The 14,256-nt window shown below is 45.9% G+C and overlaps 1 protein-coding gene across 3 annotated transcripts in view; it reads left to right on the top strand.

The window, feature by feature from the left end:
- Nucleotides 1-2,074, top strand: part of LRRC63 (leucine rich repeat containing 63) — a 38,834-nt gene extending 36,760 nt beyond the window's left edge. For all 3 annotated transcript variants that reach the window (XM_081547377.1, XM_081547381.1, XM_081547380.1), the window contains one exon: nt 1,736-2,074. In XM_081547377.1, the coding sequence (XP_081403503.1) occupies nt 1,736-1,756 (21 nt within the window). In that variant the 3' untranslated portion in view covers nt 1,757-2,074. The remainder of the gene's footprint in view (nt 1-1,735) is intronic.
- Nucleotides 2,075-14,256: the final 12,182 nt, after the last annotated feature.

Below are 14,256 nucleotides of genomic sequence, written 5' to 3' on the forward strand. Positions count from 1 at the left end.
GGTTTGCATGCCAAGTCACTCCAGTCATGTTCAATTCTTTGCAACACTATGGACTGTAGTCTGCCAGGCTCCTCTGTCCATGGGATTCTCCAGGCAAGAATACTGGAGTGGGTTGCCATGCCCTCCTCCAGGGAATCTTCCGGACCCAGGGATCGAACCTGCGTCTCTTACGTTTCTGCATTGGCATCCTGGTTCTTTACCACCAGAGCCACCTGGGAAGCCTGAATATGTTGATCACTGGGAAAAGCTGAACCAATTAAATTTTTACTGTTTCAAAGACAGAAAGCTGACATTAGAAAATTCTGCAGAAGCCAGAGTTGGAACTTTATGGGGACAATTGGCATATTTCTCAGGAACTCAGGCCACTTACTATAATTTTTAAAATTTCAATAAGAACCATGGGCTAACTTAAAAGTGTACAGATAATCATCAGCTTGATTTTCTCCCTTTCTTTTTTTAAGCTCAATCCATATAGTTTTAAGTTGTAGAAGATTTTTTTTGTACCAAAAAGAGATGCACACTAATTGCATTTTTTGATCCCTGAGTCACTCTTGCTTCGGTCATAAACTTTTAATTTAAAGAGTGAGGCACTAAAAAGTAAGAATTACCCAAGTAATTTATAGTAATGCAAAACTTGGCCCAGCACACAGATCAATAGTCTCCATAAGGCCTAGGGCAGATGCAGAGACAGTTACAAAAAGTCATTATCTAATTGGGAAATATATGCTCAGACACCAGATTTTCAGTTGACCTTAACTGAAGATTCTCTTGGCCCAAAAAGCACGATAATAGACAGTCCTTGAAACAGCATGCAGACAAGGGCACTTTTTTGTAACATCATGTGTCATAGGAAGAATTGCCTTAACTGGAAATTTCCAATTTCATTTTCCCTTTCCACTTGGCAAGAACACCGAGAAAGAGACCCCAAATAATCTCCAGTAGTCCTTTCAGCAGCTTCTCAACGAACCCTCAAAAGTCCCTGAATTTAGATTGCAGCTGCTTTCATTCTGTTATAATAACAGAGGCTGTTTGTTATCGTGACCACTGGATCTGTCTCTTTGATCCCCTTTTTACAGTGCAAATGGAATTACAGCTATTTGTAGTTCCCAGTGGACGCAAGCAGAGAGCACATCCTGTGTAAAAGATAAATAGGTTTTTTAAAAATATGAAAACCATATTACCTTATGTATGGACATGAACTTGAGCAACCTCTGGGAGAGAGTGGAGGACAGAGGAGCCTGGCAAGCTACAGTCCATGTGGTCACAAAGAATCAGACACGACTTAGCAACTGAACAACAAATCACCTTATAATGGTAATGAGGATGCCATTAAGCACCGTCCCAGCCTGAGGATCTAATCTTTCAGTTGACAAAGCAGAGGGCAGGTGAAGCCCAGGTTTACCCTATACCTAGCTCAGAGGTGGAGGGGACAGAAGTCTCCAAGTGTGTGAAGGCTGAGGGTCTGTGATTGAAGACACTATTCAAGGTGGCTTCTAGGTGCATAAGAAGTTCCCTAAGAAGGACCCAGGACAGGTCGATTAGTCTACCTTCCTCTCCCTTTCCAGGCAGCCCTTCCCCATTCTGACCATTCCCTCTTTCTCAAGCACCAGGTAACCAGCTCTTCATCCCAGAAACACTGCTTGCAGTGTTCTCTTCCCTATTTTCTGTGAGTTCCTGTTGAACACTCACTTTACTGACTTCCAAAACGGCTGAATTCTCTTTTCTTTCACAACAGGCCTTGACTTGCTCATCCTAACCACAGCCCCATCATTACCAGCCAAGGCTAATCTGAACCTCCTTTTCTTGGGAGCTAAGAAGATCTTCAAAGATCTTTGAAAACCTTCAAAGAGATCCAGAGCCTGATCCTACAAACCTGCTGCTTAGAAAGCTTTATCAGCTCACATGAAACACACAATTTCAGACACTGCGTGTTCGCTAGAATGCTCCCTCAGAACACAAAGCTCACCCTAAAAGCAATCCATAAAGCTTATATATGTAGTTTCATGTCGAAGAAATCCTTAACCCTTTTTATGGCAATATGTCTGAATTAAATCGAAAGCTCCGGTTTGCATAACTTTGAGACATTTAAAGAGATCTGTTTCCGGAAGTGAATGGGGAGGGAGTAGACCAGAGATCTCGTCCTAAAGTGGTTTTTAGGTTTGCTCTAGAACATAGAGTAATAATACTCCAAATTTTCAGGCCACCATATTGTAATAATTTTTATCTGAAAAGATTCTTAGTTTTTCATCAATAATTATGCCTAGCAATTGTCAAGCACACATTTGTGAGCTAGTTTTCCATAAGTTAATTCTCAAATCACTCTGTGAAATAGTCCCTGTTAATATCTCTATTTTAGACACAAGGGAACTGAAAGGATGAGTTTAAAAAAGGATATATTCTGAACAGTATCATTTCAGATATATATATATGTGTATATATATATAAATATATGTGTGTATATATATATATGTATATATATATATATATATATATATATATAAACTTGCTGAAGGCTCTTAATACAGAAAGTCACTCTGCTTTCTGGAAAATTCATGCCCCCACTCACGTACATGCCAGCAGTCAACATCATCTTTCCCACCACATACTCATCAAAACACTGAGGATTGTCATTTAAAATATATAATCACTTGGTAGGGGAAATGGGTGCTTTGTCGTGATTATTTTAACTCTCTCTTAAAAATCTCCCATTTTCTACTAGTTTACTTTTGTAATCTTTCTTTATGGGGGAACAAACACGGTACAAATCCTAAGGAAATGAGTTAAATGTTTCACTATTTTACCTGGAGCCAGATTTAGTTGTTTTATGCTTTAAAAAAATTAGAAAAGGGGGAAGCTTAAAGTATCCCACATTTCCAGAGCTTGTTCCAGAAACAGAAGCAGCTTCTTTACACTGAAGAACCAGAAAAAAGTTTGTTCCTCTTCGCAACAGCCAGTGGGTCCCCACCCGCATCAGTATCACCTGAGAAGCTGAGGGCGACAGACCCATGTGCATGGAAGCAAGTGGGCAAGTTATGTGTCAAAACTAGGTTGAGCCTCACTCTGCATTTTCTCCTGTTTTAATAAAAACTCATCACTGCCAATGGTCATGTTGTGGTGTCTCCACCTGCTAAGAATTTTATGCGCCATAATGAATACCCGGTTATCAAATATGTAAATCTCAATACCTGTGCTCAAGAATAAGGAAGTGGGTCAAATAGAGGAGCTTGCTCCCTTTCACGCTGCATCAAAGGGTTGCATCAAACAGGATGTTGGATGTTGCAAGGGGCAGAGATCACAAACCGTCTGCCACCCCTGCCAGGCACCGCAGAACCTCAGAGTTGACACCCTCTCAACGCTCTCCTGGCAAACAGTGTCTGATGCAGCACGAAAGGGCTGCTCTAACTAAAATGTACGATCAGGCAAGAGAAAAAAAAATTGGCTTATCAGCTACTTTAGAGTACTTTTGAATTCCCAAGTGGGATGACTCCCAAATGAAGCCATTGTTTTCTAACCAAAGCAGCTAAAAGCAATTGAGAAGAAGCAAGAGAGAAGCTACACCCCAAAAAGAAGCTGCCTTTCTGCTTTGGCTGATTTTGTTAGAGCATATTCTACCCCAAAATAACACCACGAAGTGTGTCCTGCAAAAAGCTCTGTCTTCCAAAAGATAATGTAAAGACTGCTTTCAGAAAGCAGGAATAAGTCTCCCCTGGTGACTCAGTAGTGAAGAATCCACCTGCCAACGCAGGAGACACGGGTTCGATCTCTGGTCTGGAAATACCCCACGTACCGCAGAGCAACTAAGCCCGTGCACCACAGCTATTGAGCCTGTGCTCTAGACCCTGGGAGCCACAACTACTGAGCCCACGAGCACAACTACTGCAGCCCCTGTGCCCTAGAGCCCGTGCTCCACCGCAAGAGAAGCCACCACAGTGAGAAGCCCACGCACAGCAACTAGACAGTGCCCTGTGCAGCAAGGAAGACCCAGCACAGCCAAAACAAAATTATACTTTTAAAAAAGAAAGCAGGAATAATGCTCAGATGAAAGGTATATTCATTTCCTGCAGCTACTGTAACAAAGTACCACAGATCAGTGACTTAAAACAACACAATTTCATTATCATTCAGTTCAGAAGTGTTTATATCTGAAATGGGTCCCACTGGGTTTAGGGATAAAGTCATGGTGTCAGCAAGGCTGTGTTTCTTCTGAAGGCTGGAGAGAGAATGTGTTTTCTTGCCTTTTGCAGCTTCTAGAGGCTGCCTTCACCCCTTGGCTAAGTGCCCCCTTTTGTCTTCAAAGCCAGCAATGATTCTTTCTCTTACTGTCATCTCTGTTTTCCTCTTCTGTCTGTGCTTTATGAGGATAGTTGTCCTCATCACAGGGCTTCCCAGGTGGCGCTAGTGGTAAAGGACTTGCTTGCAAGTGCAGGAGACATAAGAGACTTGTGTTTGATCCCTGGGTTTGGGAAGATCACCTGGAGGAGGGCATGGCCACACACTCCAGTATTCTTGCCTGGAGAATCCTATGGACAGAGGAGCCTGGTGGGCTACAGTCCATGGGGTCACAAAGAGTCAGACAGAACTGCAGCGACTTAGCATGCATGTCCTCATTACAGAATTCCATGATGGTCCAGTGGTTAGGACTGCATGCTCTCACTGCTGAAGGCACAGGTTCAACCCCTGGTTGGGGAGCTAAGATCCCACAAGCTGCAGGGCCCAGCCCCCCACCAAAAAAAAGCCTCATATGTGCCAAGTGCTGTGCTAAACTCTTTCCACTGATGACTGACTTGAAAAAAAAAAAATTTGGATTCCCTAATAGCTCAGATGGTAAAGAATCCACCTGCAATGCAGGAGACCCCAGTACGATTCCTGGGTTGGGAAGATCCCCTGGAGAAGGGATAGGCTACCCACTCCAGTATTCTGGCCTGGAGAATTCCATGGAAGGTAAAGTCTTTGGGGTTGCAAAGAGTCGGGACATGACTGAGTGAATTGCACTTTCCTCATTACAATGGCCTCACCCAGATAATCCAGGATAATCTCACCATCTCAAGATCAGCTGATTAGCAACCTTAACTCCACCTGCCCATCTTAATTTTCCCATTGCCATGAGACGTAACAGTAGTCACAGGTTCCAAGGACTAGGACTGAGACATCTTTGGGGGACCGTTATTCTGCCTACCACAAGAGGGAACATCAGAGACCTTAGTTTTGTATCTTTAATCCATACAGCAAACGTCTACTTGGGATGTTTACAAAATAAGAAACTGAGGCTTTGAGAATTTAAGTAGTTTCCCCAAAGATATCCTTCTAATAAGAGACGGAGCTGGAACATGACCCCACCTGTCTGTTTGAAAGCCCATTCTTTTTTTTTTTATTTTTTTTAAATAAATTTATTTATTTTAGTTGGGGGCTAATCACTTTACAATATTGTAGTAGTTCTTGCCATACATTGACATGAATCAGCCATGGGTCCACACGCGTTCCCCATCCCAAACCCCCCTCCCACCTCTCTCCCCATCCCATCCTCCTGGGCCATCCCACAGCCCCAGCCCCGAGCATCCGCCCCACACATCGAACATGGAACAGTGCCCTGCCTCACATACGACAATATACATGTTTCAATGCTATTGTCCCAGAACGTCCCACCCTCACCTTCTCCCTCAGAGTCCATAAGACTGTTCTATGCATCTGTGTCTCTTATTCTGTCTCGCATATAGGGTTATCGTTACCATCTTTCAAATTCCATATAATGCATTAGTATACTGTATTGGTGTTTTTCTTTCTGGCTTACTTCACTCTGTATAATGGGCTCCAATTTCATCCATCTCAATAGAACCGATTCAAATGTATTTTTTTAATGGCTGAGTAATATTCCATTGTGTATATGTACCACAGCTTCCTTATCCATTCATCTGCTGATGGACATCTAGGTTGCTTCCATGTCCTGGCTATTGTAAACAGTGCTGCAATGAACATTGGGGTACACGCGTCTCTTTCAATTCTGGTTTCCTCGGTGTGTATGCCCAGCAGTGGGATTGCTGGGTCATATGGCAGTTCGATTCCCAGTTTTTTAAGGAATCTCCACACTGTTCTCCATAGTGGCTGTACTAGTTTGCATTCCCACCAACAGTGTAAGAGGGTTCCCTTTTGAAAGCCCATTCTTATCCGCCACATCATGGTCCCACCCAGCAGGCAACTTTGGTCCTTCAGCATGTGTGCTCAGTCACGTCCCTCTCTTTGCAACCCTTCAGATGGAAGCCTGCCAGGCTCTTCTGTCCATGAGATTTTTCCAAGCAAGAATACTACAATCTATGGGGTCGAAAAGAATCAGACAAGACTGAGCAAGCATGTACTTACACATGCTTGGGCATTCAAAATGCATCTTCAGATGTAGGCTGCATACTGCTCCTTTCTAGAAATGTCTTAGCCATTGCCCTTCACTGGTCCCTCCCCTCTTCCCTCTATGCCCTCCTTCTCAGCGCAATTTTTTAAAATCTCTTATTTAGTTTTCTGTGTCTTTGAACTTTTATTCATATGCATTTCCATCTCTTTATTTTGGTGTACTGCATTCAAGATAATTTCTTCAACTTTATTTTCCAGTATTGCAGCTGTTCCTAATATGGTATTTAATTGATACGAGTTTTTCTTTTCAACGCCTTACTTATAGAAAATCTATTTGATTCTTTCTTAATGCTCTTTTTCATGGCATCTATGCTGTTATTTTGATTTCTCAGCTTATTCAAAATTAAAAAAATTTCTAAGCTTATAAAATATCATCATATTTAAAATGATAAATATGTTTATTTTATGGTTTCTTTCAGATTATTCTGTTATTTAACATTCTCAGCATGTTAATCTCCTGTTTACTATGTATGCTAACTCTCCTTCATGATTTCCTCTTTTTCAAAATAACTATTTATTTATTTGGCTGCACCAGGTCTTATACACGGGATATGTGTTTTTTAGTTGCGTCATGAGAACTCTCAGCTGTGGCATGTGGGGTCTCGTTCCCTGTCCAGCGATCAGACCTGGGTCCCCTGTTTTGAGAGTGTGGAGTCTTAGCCGCTGGACTACCAGGGAAGTCCCTGATTTCCTCTTTTGAGTGGACTATTTTTTAATTGTACTCATCTTTACTAAGGGTTGCTTTTTCAGTGGGAGTCCCAGTGAGCCCTGGGTTAAGAAAATCTTGCATTTGTTTTGGCCACAGCTCTAGCACTTTCCCTGGAGAAGGAACTGGTAACCCACTCCAGGATTCTTGCCTGGAGAATTCCATAGACAGAGGAACCTGGCTGGCTACAGTTCATGGGGTCGCAAAGAGTCGGACACAACAAAGGACGCACACAGGCATGCATGCTAGAGCTTTCAATGGCTCCGGACTGCTTTGCAGGTTCGCTTCTTGACTCCGGTTTCACAGTCCATGCAAGCAGGATACATTGAGACATGATGCCTTGTGTGCTGCATGTCCACCACAAACAGAGCTTTTATCCTTCATGGTGACTTTTTTCCCCACGTGCCCACAGATATGATTAATAGTCTCACAACTTCTTCAAGCAAGTGGCCCCATTTTCCTAATATTGTATTTATTGCCAGAGCTAGCTGCTCCAGGTCTTTCCTCACAACAATCCAACTCCCACTTTTAGCAGGCGTGTCCTTGCTCAAAACCTGCCAACTCCTTGACTCAATTAGGCAACGCTGGATCCCCTCACTCTCCCCCATTGCCCTGTGTATCCTTATATAAATTCCCTTTGCTCAAGTCAACAAGAAGTTAAGAGTGACGAGGTGTCTCAAAGTGGTGATGTGCTGTGCTGTGCTGTGCTCAGTCGCTTCAGTCATGCCCTTTGCGTGTCCAGCGACTCTGCAGCTCGGAGCCCACCAGGCTCCTCTGTCCATGGGATTCTCCGGACAAGAATCCTGGAATGGGTTGCCTTGCCCTCCTCCAGGGGCTCTTCCCAACCCAAGGATCGATCCCGAGTCTCTTACACGGCTGTCTCCTGCGCTTGCAAGCGGGTTCCTTACCACTAGCGCCACCTGGGAAGCCACAAAGTGGTGATGTTTGAGCTCAAATTTTAATGATAAAAGGGAGTCAGCCCTGAAGCTATCAGGGCAGGTGGTCAGCAGAATGCAACTTTCTGTAATTCGGAAACTATTTCAAAATATGAAAGATTTTAAAAATTAAGGTATTAGAGCCAAGGAGGAGAAGGAGAAGTAGGGAGAGAAAGAGAAAGTAACGGAGAAAGAGGAAGAGAAAGAGGAAGAGACTGAGGAGCAGCAGGAAGGGGTGGGGGCGGGGAGGGAGGGGGAGGAGGGGGAGGGGAGGAAGCTGTGCCCGCTGAGCCCGCACACACCCACAGGCTCTCCTGCAATATGATTCCACTCTATAAACACACTGTCAGTGTCGCCTCTGTCATAAGATTTCCAATCTGACAGTGCCTTCACTAAGCAGTTTAGTTGTAGGCAGATAGTGCGTGCGTGCTCAGTCCCTCACTCGTGTCTGACTCTTTGCGACCCCACGGACTGTACCCTACGAGGCTCCTCTGTCCATGGGGTTCTCCAGGCAAGAATCCTGGACCGGGTTGCCATTTCCTCCTCCAGGGGATCTTCCTGACCCTGGGATCCAACCCCCGCCTCCTGTGTCTCCTGCTTTGCGGGTGGATTCTTAACCACTAAACCATCAGGACAGCCTAAAGACCCAAACAATTTGCTTTCGAAAAACACGGGGGACAGGGTGTTGCAGTAACCCTCCATCTGCTTTAGCCCTCCCCGGGCACATGGTTTCATCCCCTCTCACAGCACTTTTGCTTCTTGGGGTGTGGGTACTGCTCCGGGACACCTCCGTCCTCTCCCCTCACCCTCTGGCCCGGTGTGGTCACTCAGCCCACCCTTGCCCCTTTCGGCCTTGTGACTTGTCACCTGGAATTCCCACCGCTCATCACCTCTACCTTTTGATAACTTACATCCCAGGGAACAAGGGACCCAGCTCAACCACCCCACCAGGCAATGAACCACAGGTCCCAGCCAGTTGAAGGGTTGGACACCTGGGGTCAGGCGTGGCTGGAGAGGAGAGAGAAGGACAAAATATGGGTGTCTGAGCCCCAGGGCGGGTGGGTGGAACAGTGTCCCTTAAAGGAGCTGTGGGTGTGAAAGATACTCTCAGGTTCAGTCTGTCGAATGTAGTCTTGAATACTTCAGTCCTCCAAAAGGCTCAGTCGTAAAGAATCTGCCTGCAATACAGGAGATGCGAGTTTGATTCCTGGGCTGGGAAGATCCCCTGGAGAAGGAGATAACAACCCACTCCTGTATTCCTACCTGGAGAATCCCATGGACGGAGGAGCCTGGTGGACTACAATCCATGAGGTTGCAAAAGTCAAGCACGACTGAGCGACTAAACCACCACCAAGCTGGTCCAGAGGAAAGGAACAGAACAGAATCTGGTGTTCTCTTTCCTCTCTCTGTTTCTCGATGTCTGTCTCACATACACACACACACACACAGTCACACACCAGCAGCATCCTTTCATTTCAGCTTCACACTGCTGTTAACCCACTTGATGCATTATTGTTTTCCTTCCAGAAACACCATTTCTGCCCTGCCAACCAACTCCACAGAGAATGTCCTGGAGTCGGTTTCCTGCCACTCTGCTGGTTTTGCAAGTCACTCTCACCAGCTTCACAGTTAGCCTTCTGTGGCTATTAATTGCAAAATCTGATGGTCTCATCCCATCCTTTGCAGGATCTCTTCTGGTTGAGACAGTAAAGAATCTGCCTGCCATGCAGGAGACGTGGGTTTGATCCCTGGGTTGGGAAGATCCCCTGAAAAAGGAAATGGCAACCCACTCCAGTATTCTCGCCTGGAGAATCCCATGGACAGAGGAACCTGGAGAGTCCATGGGGTCGCAAAGAGGCAGACAATGAGTGGGTGACTGACACACACACTTCCAGCTCTGAAGTCCATGGTTCAGTCGTTCAGGAGAAATCTGACCGAGGAGGCACATTCTGGCAAAACTGCCTGCTGCTGCTGCTGCTGCTGCTGCTGCTGCTGCTGCTAAGTCGCTTCAGTCGTGTCCGACTCTGTGTGACCCCATAGACGGCAGCCCACCAGGCTCCGCCGTCCCTGGGATTCTCCGGGCAAGAATACTGGAGTGGGTTGCCATTGCCTTCTCCAGTGCACGAATGGGAAAAGTGAAAGTGAAGTCGCTCAGTTGTGTCCGACTCTTAGCGACCCCATGGACTGCAGCCCACCAGGCTCCTCCGTCCATGGGATTTTCCAGGCAAGAGTACTGGAGTGGGGTGCCATTGCCTTCTCCGAAAACTGCCTGCAGGGTCTTCCAAATGGATTTGAAAATGCTTTGAGGCAAAACCATGTGCCTCACGCCCTCTTGTGGGCAGATCTGACATCTCCAACAGCCTCAGCGCCTTTAGGAAATCAACAAAATTAAAATAACAAAACGTAGATGATAATGGGTAATGCTGACCTGAGAGCTCACTGAGCGAGAGCGCTGCAGTAACCGCACGGCACCCTTGCCCGGTGGTGATGATGTTACTTCCTCTTAGAGCAGAGGAAACTGAGGAACCCAAGGCTGAAGCCGCAGTCCAAAGTCAGGCAGCACACAGGTCACAGAGGGACCCAACTCACGGAGAGGGATTCCAAGAGCTGTCCTCACAACTCAGAGTGAGGCCTCAGAGGTTGCATCAGAGGAAAATTCCTTCAAATATTTTTGAAAATGGAAAACCACTTTGGAGATCGTCTTGCCAGCATTTCCCCCAGGGGCCCATTATCTGGAGGGCATTGTGCATGAGGATAAGGTTGTGGGTATGTGATGGTGGGGGTGGGGAGGCAGAATATTCCGAGATCAAATGAAACACAGGGTGAAAAAAAATTTATGCTGACACTTGTCTTCAGGGCTTTCCTGGTGGCTCAGATAGTACAGAATCCGCCTACCAATGCAGGAGACCTGGGTTCGATCCCTGGGTCGGGAAGATCCCCTGGAGAAGGAAATGGTAACCCACTCCCCAGTATTCTTGCCTGGAGAATTCAAAGGACGGAGGAGCCTGGCGGGCTACAGTCCATGGGGTCGCAAAAGAGTCACACATGACTGAGCGACTAACACTAACACTAACACTTTCTGTCTTCACTGTGCTAATATGTGTGGATAAAGAAAGTGATGGGATGTGTTCCATAAATCTCAAACTCATCAGATCGGGGCTTCTCATTATATCTTTGGAGGAGGAAATGGCAACCCACTCCGTGGGGTCGCCACTGGGCGAGGGAGCACGCTCATTATATCTTAGTTCCTCAACCTTATAAGACCCTGGGCCAGATAATTCTTTGTTGTGGGGACTGTTCTATGCATTGAGTGATAGTTAGCAGCATTCCTGGCTTCTATGCCAGGACAGCCCCCGTTCCCAAGTCCTGATAACCAAAATTATCTCCAGGGACTTTCCAGGTAGTCCAGTGGATAGGAAAACATGCTTCCACTGCAAGGGGGTTTGGGTTCGATTCCTGTTTGAGGAACAAAGATGTCATATGCTGTGTGGTGTGGCCAAAAAATAAAATAACTTTTTTAATTAAAAAAAAAAATTATCTCCAGACATGGCCAGCTGGTTCCAGAGGGACAAGACTGAAACTACTGCTTTAGACCATAGAACTCTTTTCTTCATGGAGCAACTCAAAGGACTAATGTTCCAGGGAATTCACTTCTGGAAACACTGACTTGGTTCATTTATACTCAGTTTATGGGAGAGAGGAAATGAAGGCCTGGGGAAGTGAGGTGACTTGCTCATGTCTGTCATGTAACTTAATGATGTGTGTGAAAACTAAGTCTCCAAATAAACGCTGGTTCTTGGGGCTTCAAGACTAGCCTAGCTTCTTCTCTTAGGCGATGCTGGCAGTCCGGGCTGGGGATGGGATCAGGGGACAGCCCTAACTCAGCTCCGTGAAGCCCTATCTTTTCACCGCTGCTTCACAGCTACTCAAATACTGGACACGTTTTTCCCTCTTATTGAGGCAGCTTATGGACCCAGAGCATTTGGACACTCACTGAAGGACAGACCAGCTCATGTTTGACCCTATGGTCAAAGTCCTACCGTAATGAATTTCTGTTTTTCAAACAAAAGAAGAAGGCTAAGTTCAGAAAGAGTCCCTTTTCCTTACTGAATTCTCCAATAGTCCCTTTTCCTCATGGATTTCGTGACAGTGGTAGTGTTGGGGCAAAGTTTGCCTCTCACGCTTTCTTTCCCTGCAGAAACTTTGGAATGGCAGATTTCCATTTATTGAGGCTGATTTGAATGTGCAGTTAGGATTGGGGTATAGCTGGCAGGGGAGTCAGGGGACGTTGGCAGAGGGGGCACCACTGTGCTTTCTGAGACCAGGACTTCACAGGAGGGGGAGGTTGGACCAGGTACAAATTTAGGTTTTACTCTGCCTCTCCACAGGCGGCGCTAGTGGTAAAGTATCCACCTGCTAATGCAGGAGACGAGGGTTTGATCCCTGGGTCGGAAAGATTCCCTGGAGTAGAAGTGGCAACCCACTCCAGAATTCTTGCCTGAATTCCATGGACAAAACTCCATGGACAGAAGAGCCAGGTGGACTACCGTCCATGAGGCTGCAAAGAGTTCAGACACAACTGAGCAACTAAGCACTGACTCTCCACGAGTTTGGTGGGTAGTCCATTCTAAAAGCAGAGACACACCTCATGCCTCTCCGTCCACTCCAACTTGAGGTTTCTACCACCTGGATTCTACCTTGGGGGAGAGGAGGTATTCTGTGGCCAGCTGTCCCTGGCTTGGGGTGAGGAGCGTTCGGTGCACTGCAAAGGTGTTCCCACCCCTGAAAGGCATGTACGCCATATTGACAACATTCACTCTCACTCGCATCATGCTGTTACCTCCATGAGGCCAGTACTGTTTTACATGCTTTACACTTGCTGTTGTTCACTTGCTAAGCTGTGTCTGACTCTTTTGTGACCCCATAGACCGTAACCTGCTAGGCTCCTCCGTCCGTGGGATTCTCCAGGCAAGAGTACTGGAGTGGGTTGCCATTCCCTTCTCCAGGTGATCTTCCTGGAGCAGGGATTGAACATTGAACCCGACATTCCCTGCACTGGGAGGCAGATTCTTTACCACTAGGGAAGCACATATTTCACACTTACTACTCATTTAATCTTTACAACAACCCCACATGGCAGATGTTGCTATTATGTTCATTTTACAGATGAGGAAACTGAGGTATAAGCCTTACGTAACTTGCCTAAGGTCATAGACTAGTAAGAGCCAGCTTTGAAACCCAAGAAGTCTGAGGCTCTGAACCTCTGTGCTCTCTGACACCCACACCCCCCACCCCAGCTCTAAAAACAGCCCTGGGAGCCCCACCTTTAAAGAGATAAAGACAGTGAAGATTTACCAGGAAACACTCCTGGTGCAGTGTGTTGCTTTGTAATGACTGGAAAGGCAGGAAAAACCAACTCTTCCTTATAAAAAAGGGACATGTTATCCTTAGTGAAAATGACATGTTTATACTCTGATCGACCACCTTCCTAAAGGGTGATTTTTCTAGATAATGATAATTATTGATTAGCTGCTTCTCTTCCCATGGAGACCCCAAATCGGGCTTGAAGTACTGTGGATTTTGGTAGCTTTGATACGCACATGCGTCATTGTTTGAGGCTCAAACTCAAAGCAAGACTGCCACCTGCTGTAGAGATGGGCTGATACTTTTTGCTCTTTCCTAAAACAATGTTAACAGTCATAAAAACAAAGAAGGGAGAGAGGAGATGATCAATTTCAATCACTCTCCTTAAGTGTTGAGTCCATGCCTAGCTGTGGTCATGGCCAAAGACACAATTGTGTTACTGCATTTCTTCTCACAATTGAGCATAGGTCTTAACTGAGCATAGGTCTGAAGTCTTAATCACAACACTGATGCCTGGACAACAGACCATCAGCTTCTTTCAACCCCACTGCTACCACTGCAGGTTTAGCCCTTGCCTGAACCCGGATGGTCTCCAACTGATCACCCAACCACTGTGTCTTCTCCTAAACATGCCCTTCTCCAAGGTGATCCCTTTTAAATGTAGACCAGAGCATGCTGAAGCTGAAGCTCCAATACTCTGACCACCAGATGTGAACAGTCGACTCATTGGAAAAGACCCTGATGCTGGGAAAGATCGAAGGCGGGAGGAGAAGGGGACAACAGAAAATGAGGTGGTTGGAGGGCATCACCGACTCAATGGGTATGAACTCGGGCAAACTCTGGGAGATAGTG

The sequence above is a fragment of the Giraffa tippelskirchi genome, chromosome 12 (assembly GCF_054371585.1).
Source record: "Giraffa tippelskirchi isolate mGirTip1 chromosome 12, T2T-mGirTip1v1.2.pri, whole genome shotgun sequence".
In the NCBI taxonomy this organism is placed as follows: domain Eukaryota; kingdom Metazoa; phylum Chordata; class Mammalia; order Artiodactyla; family Giraffidae; genus Giraffa; species Giraffa tippelskirchi.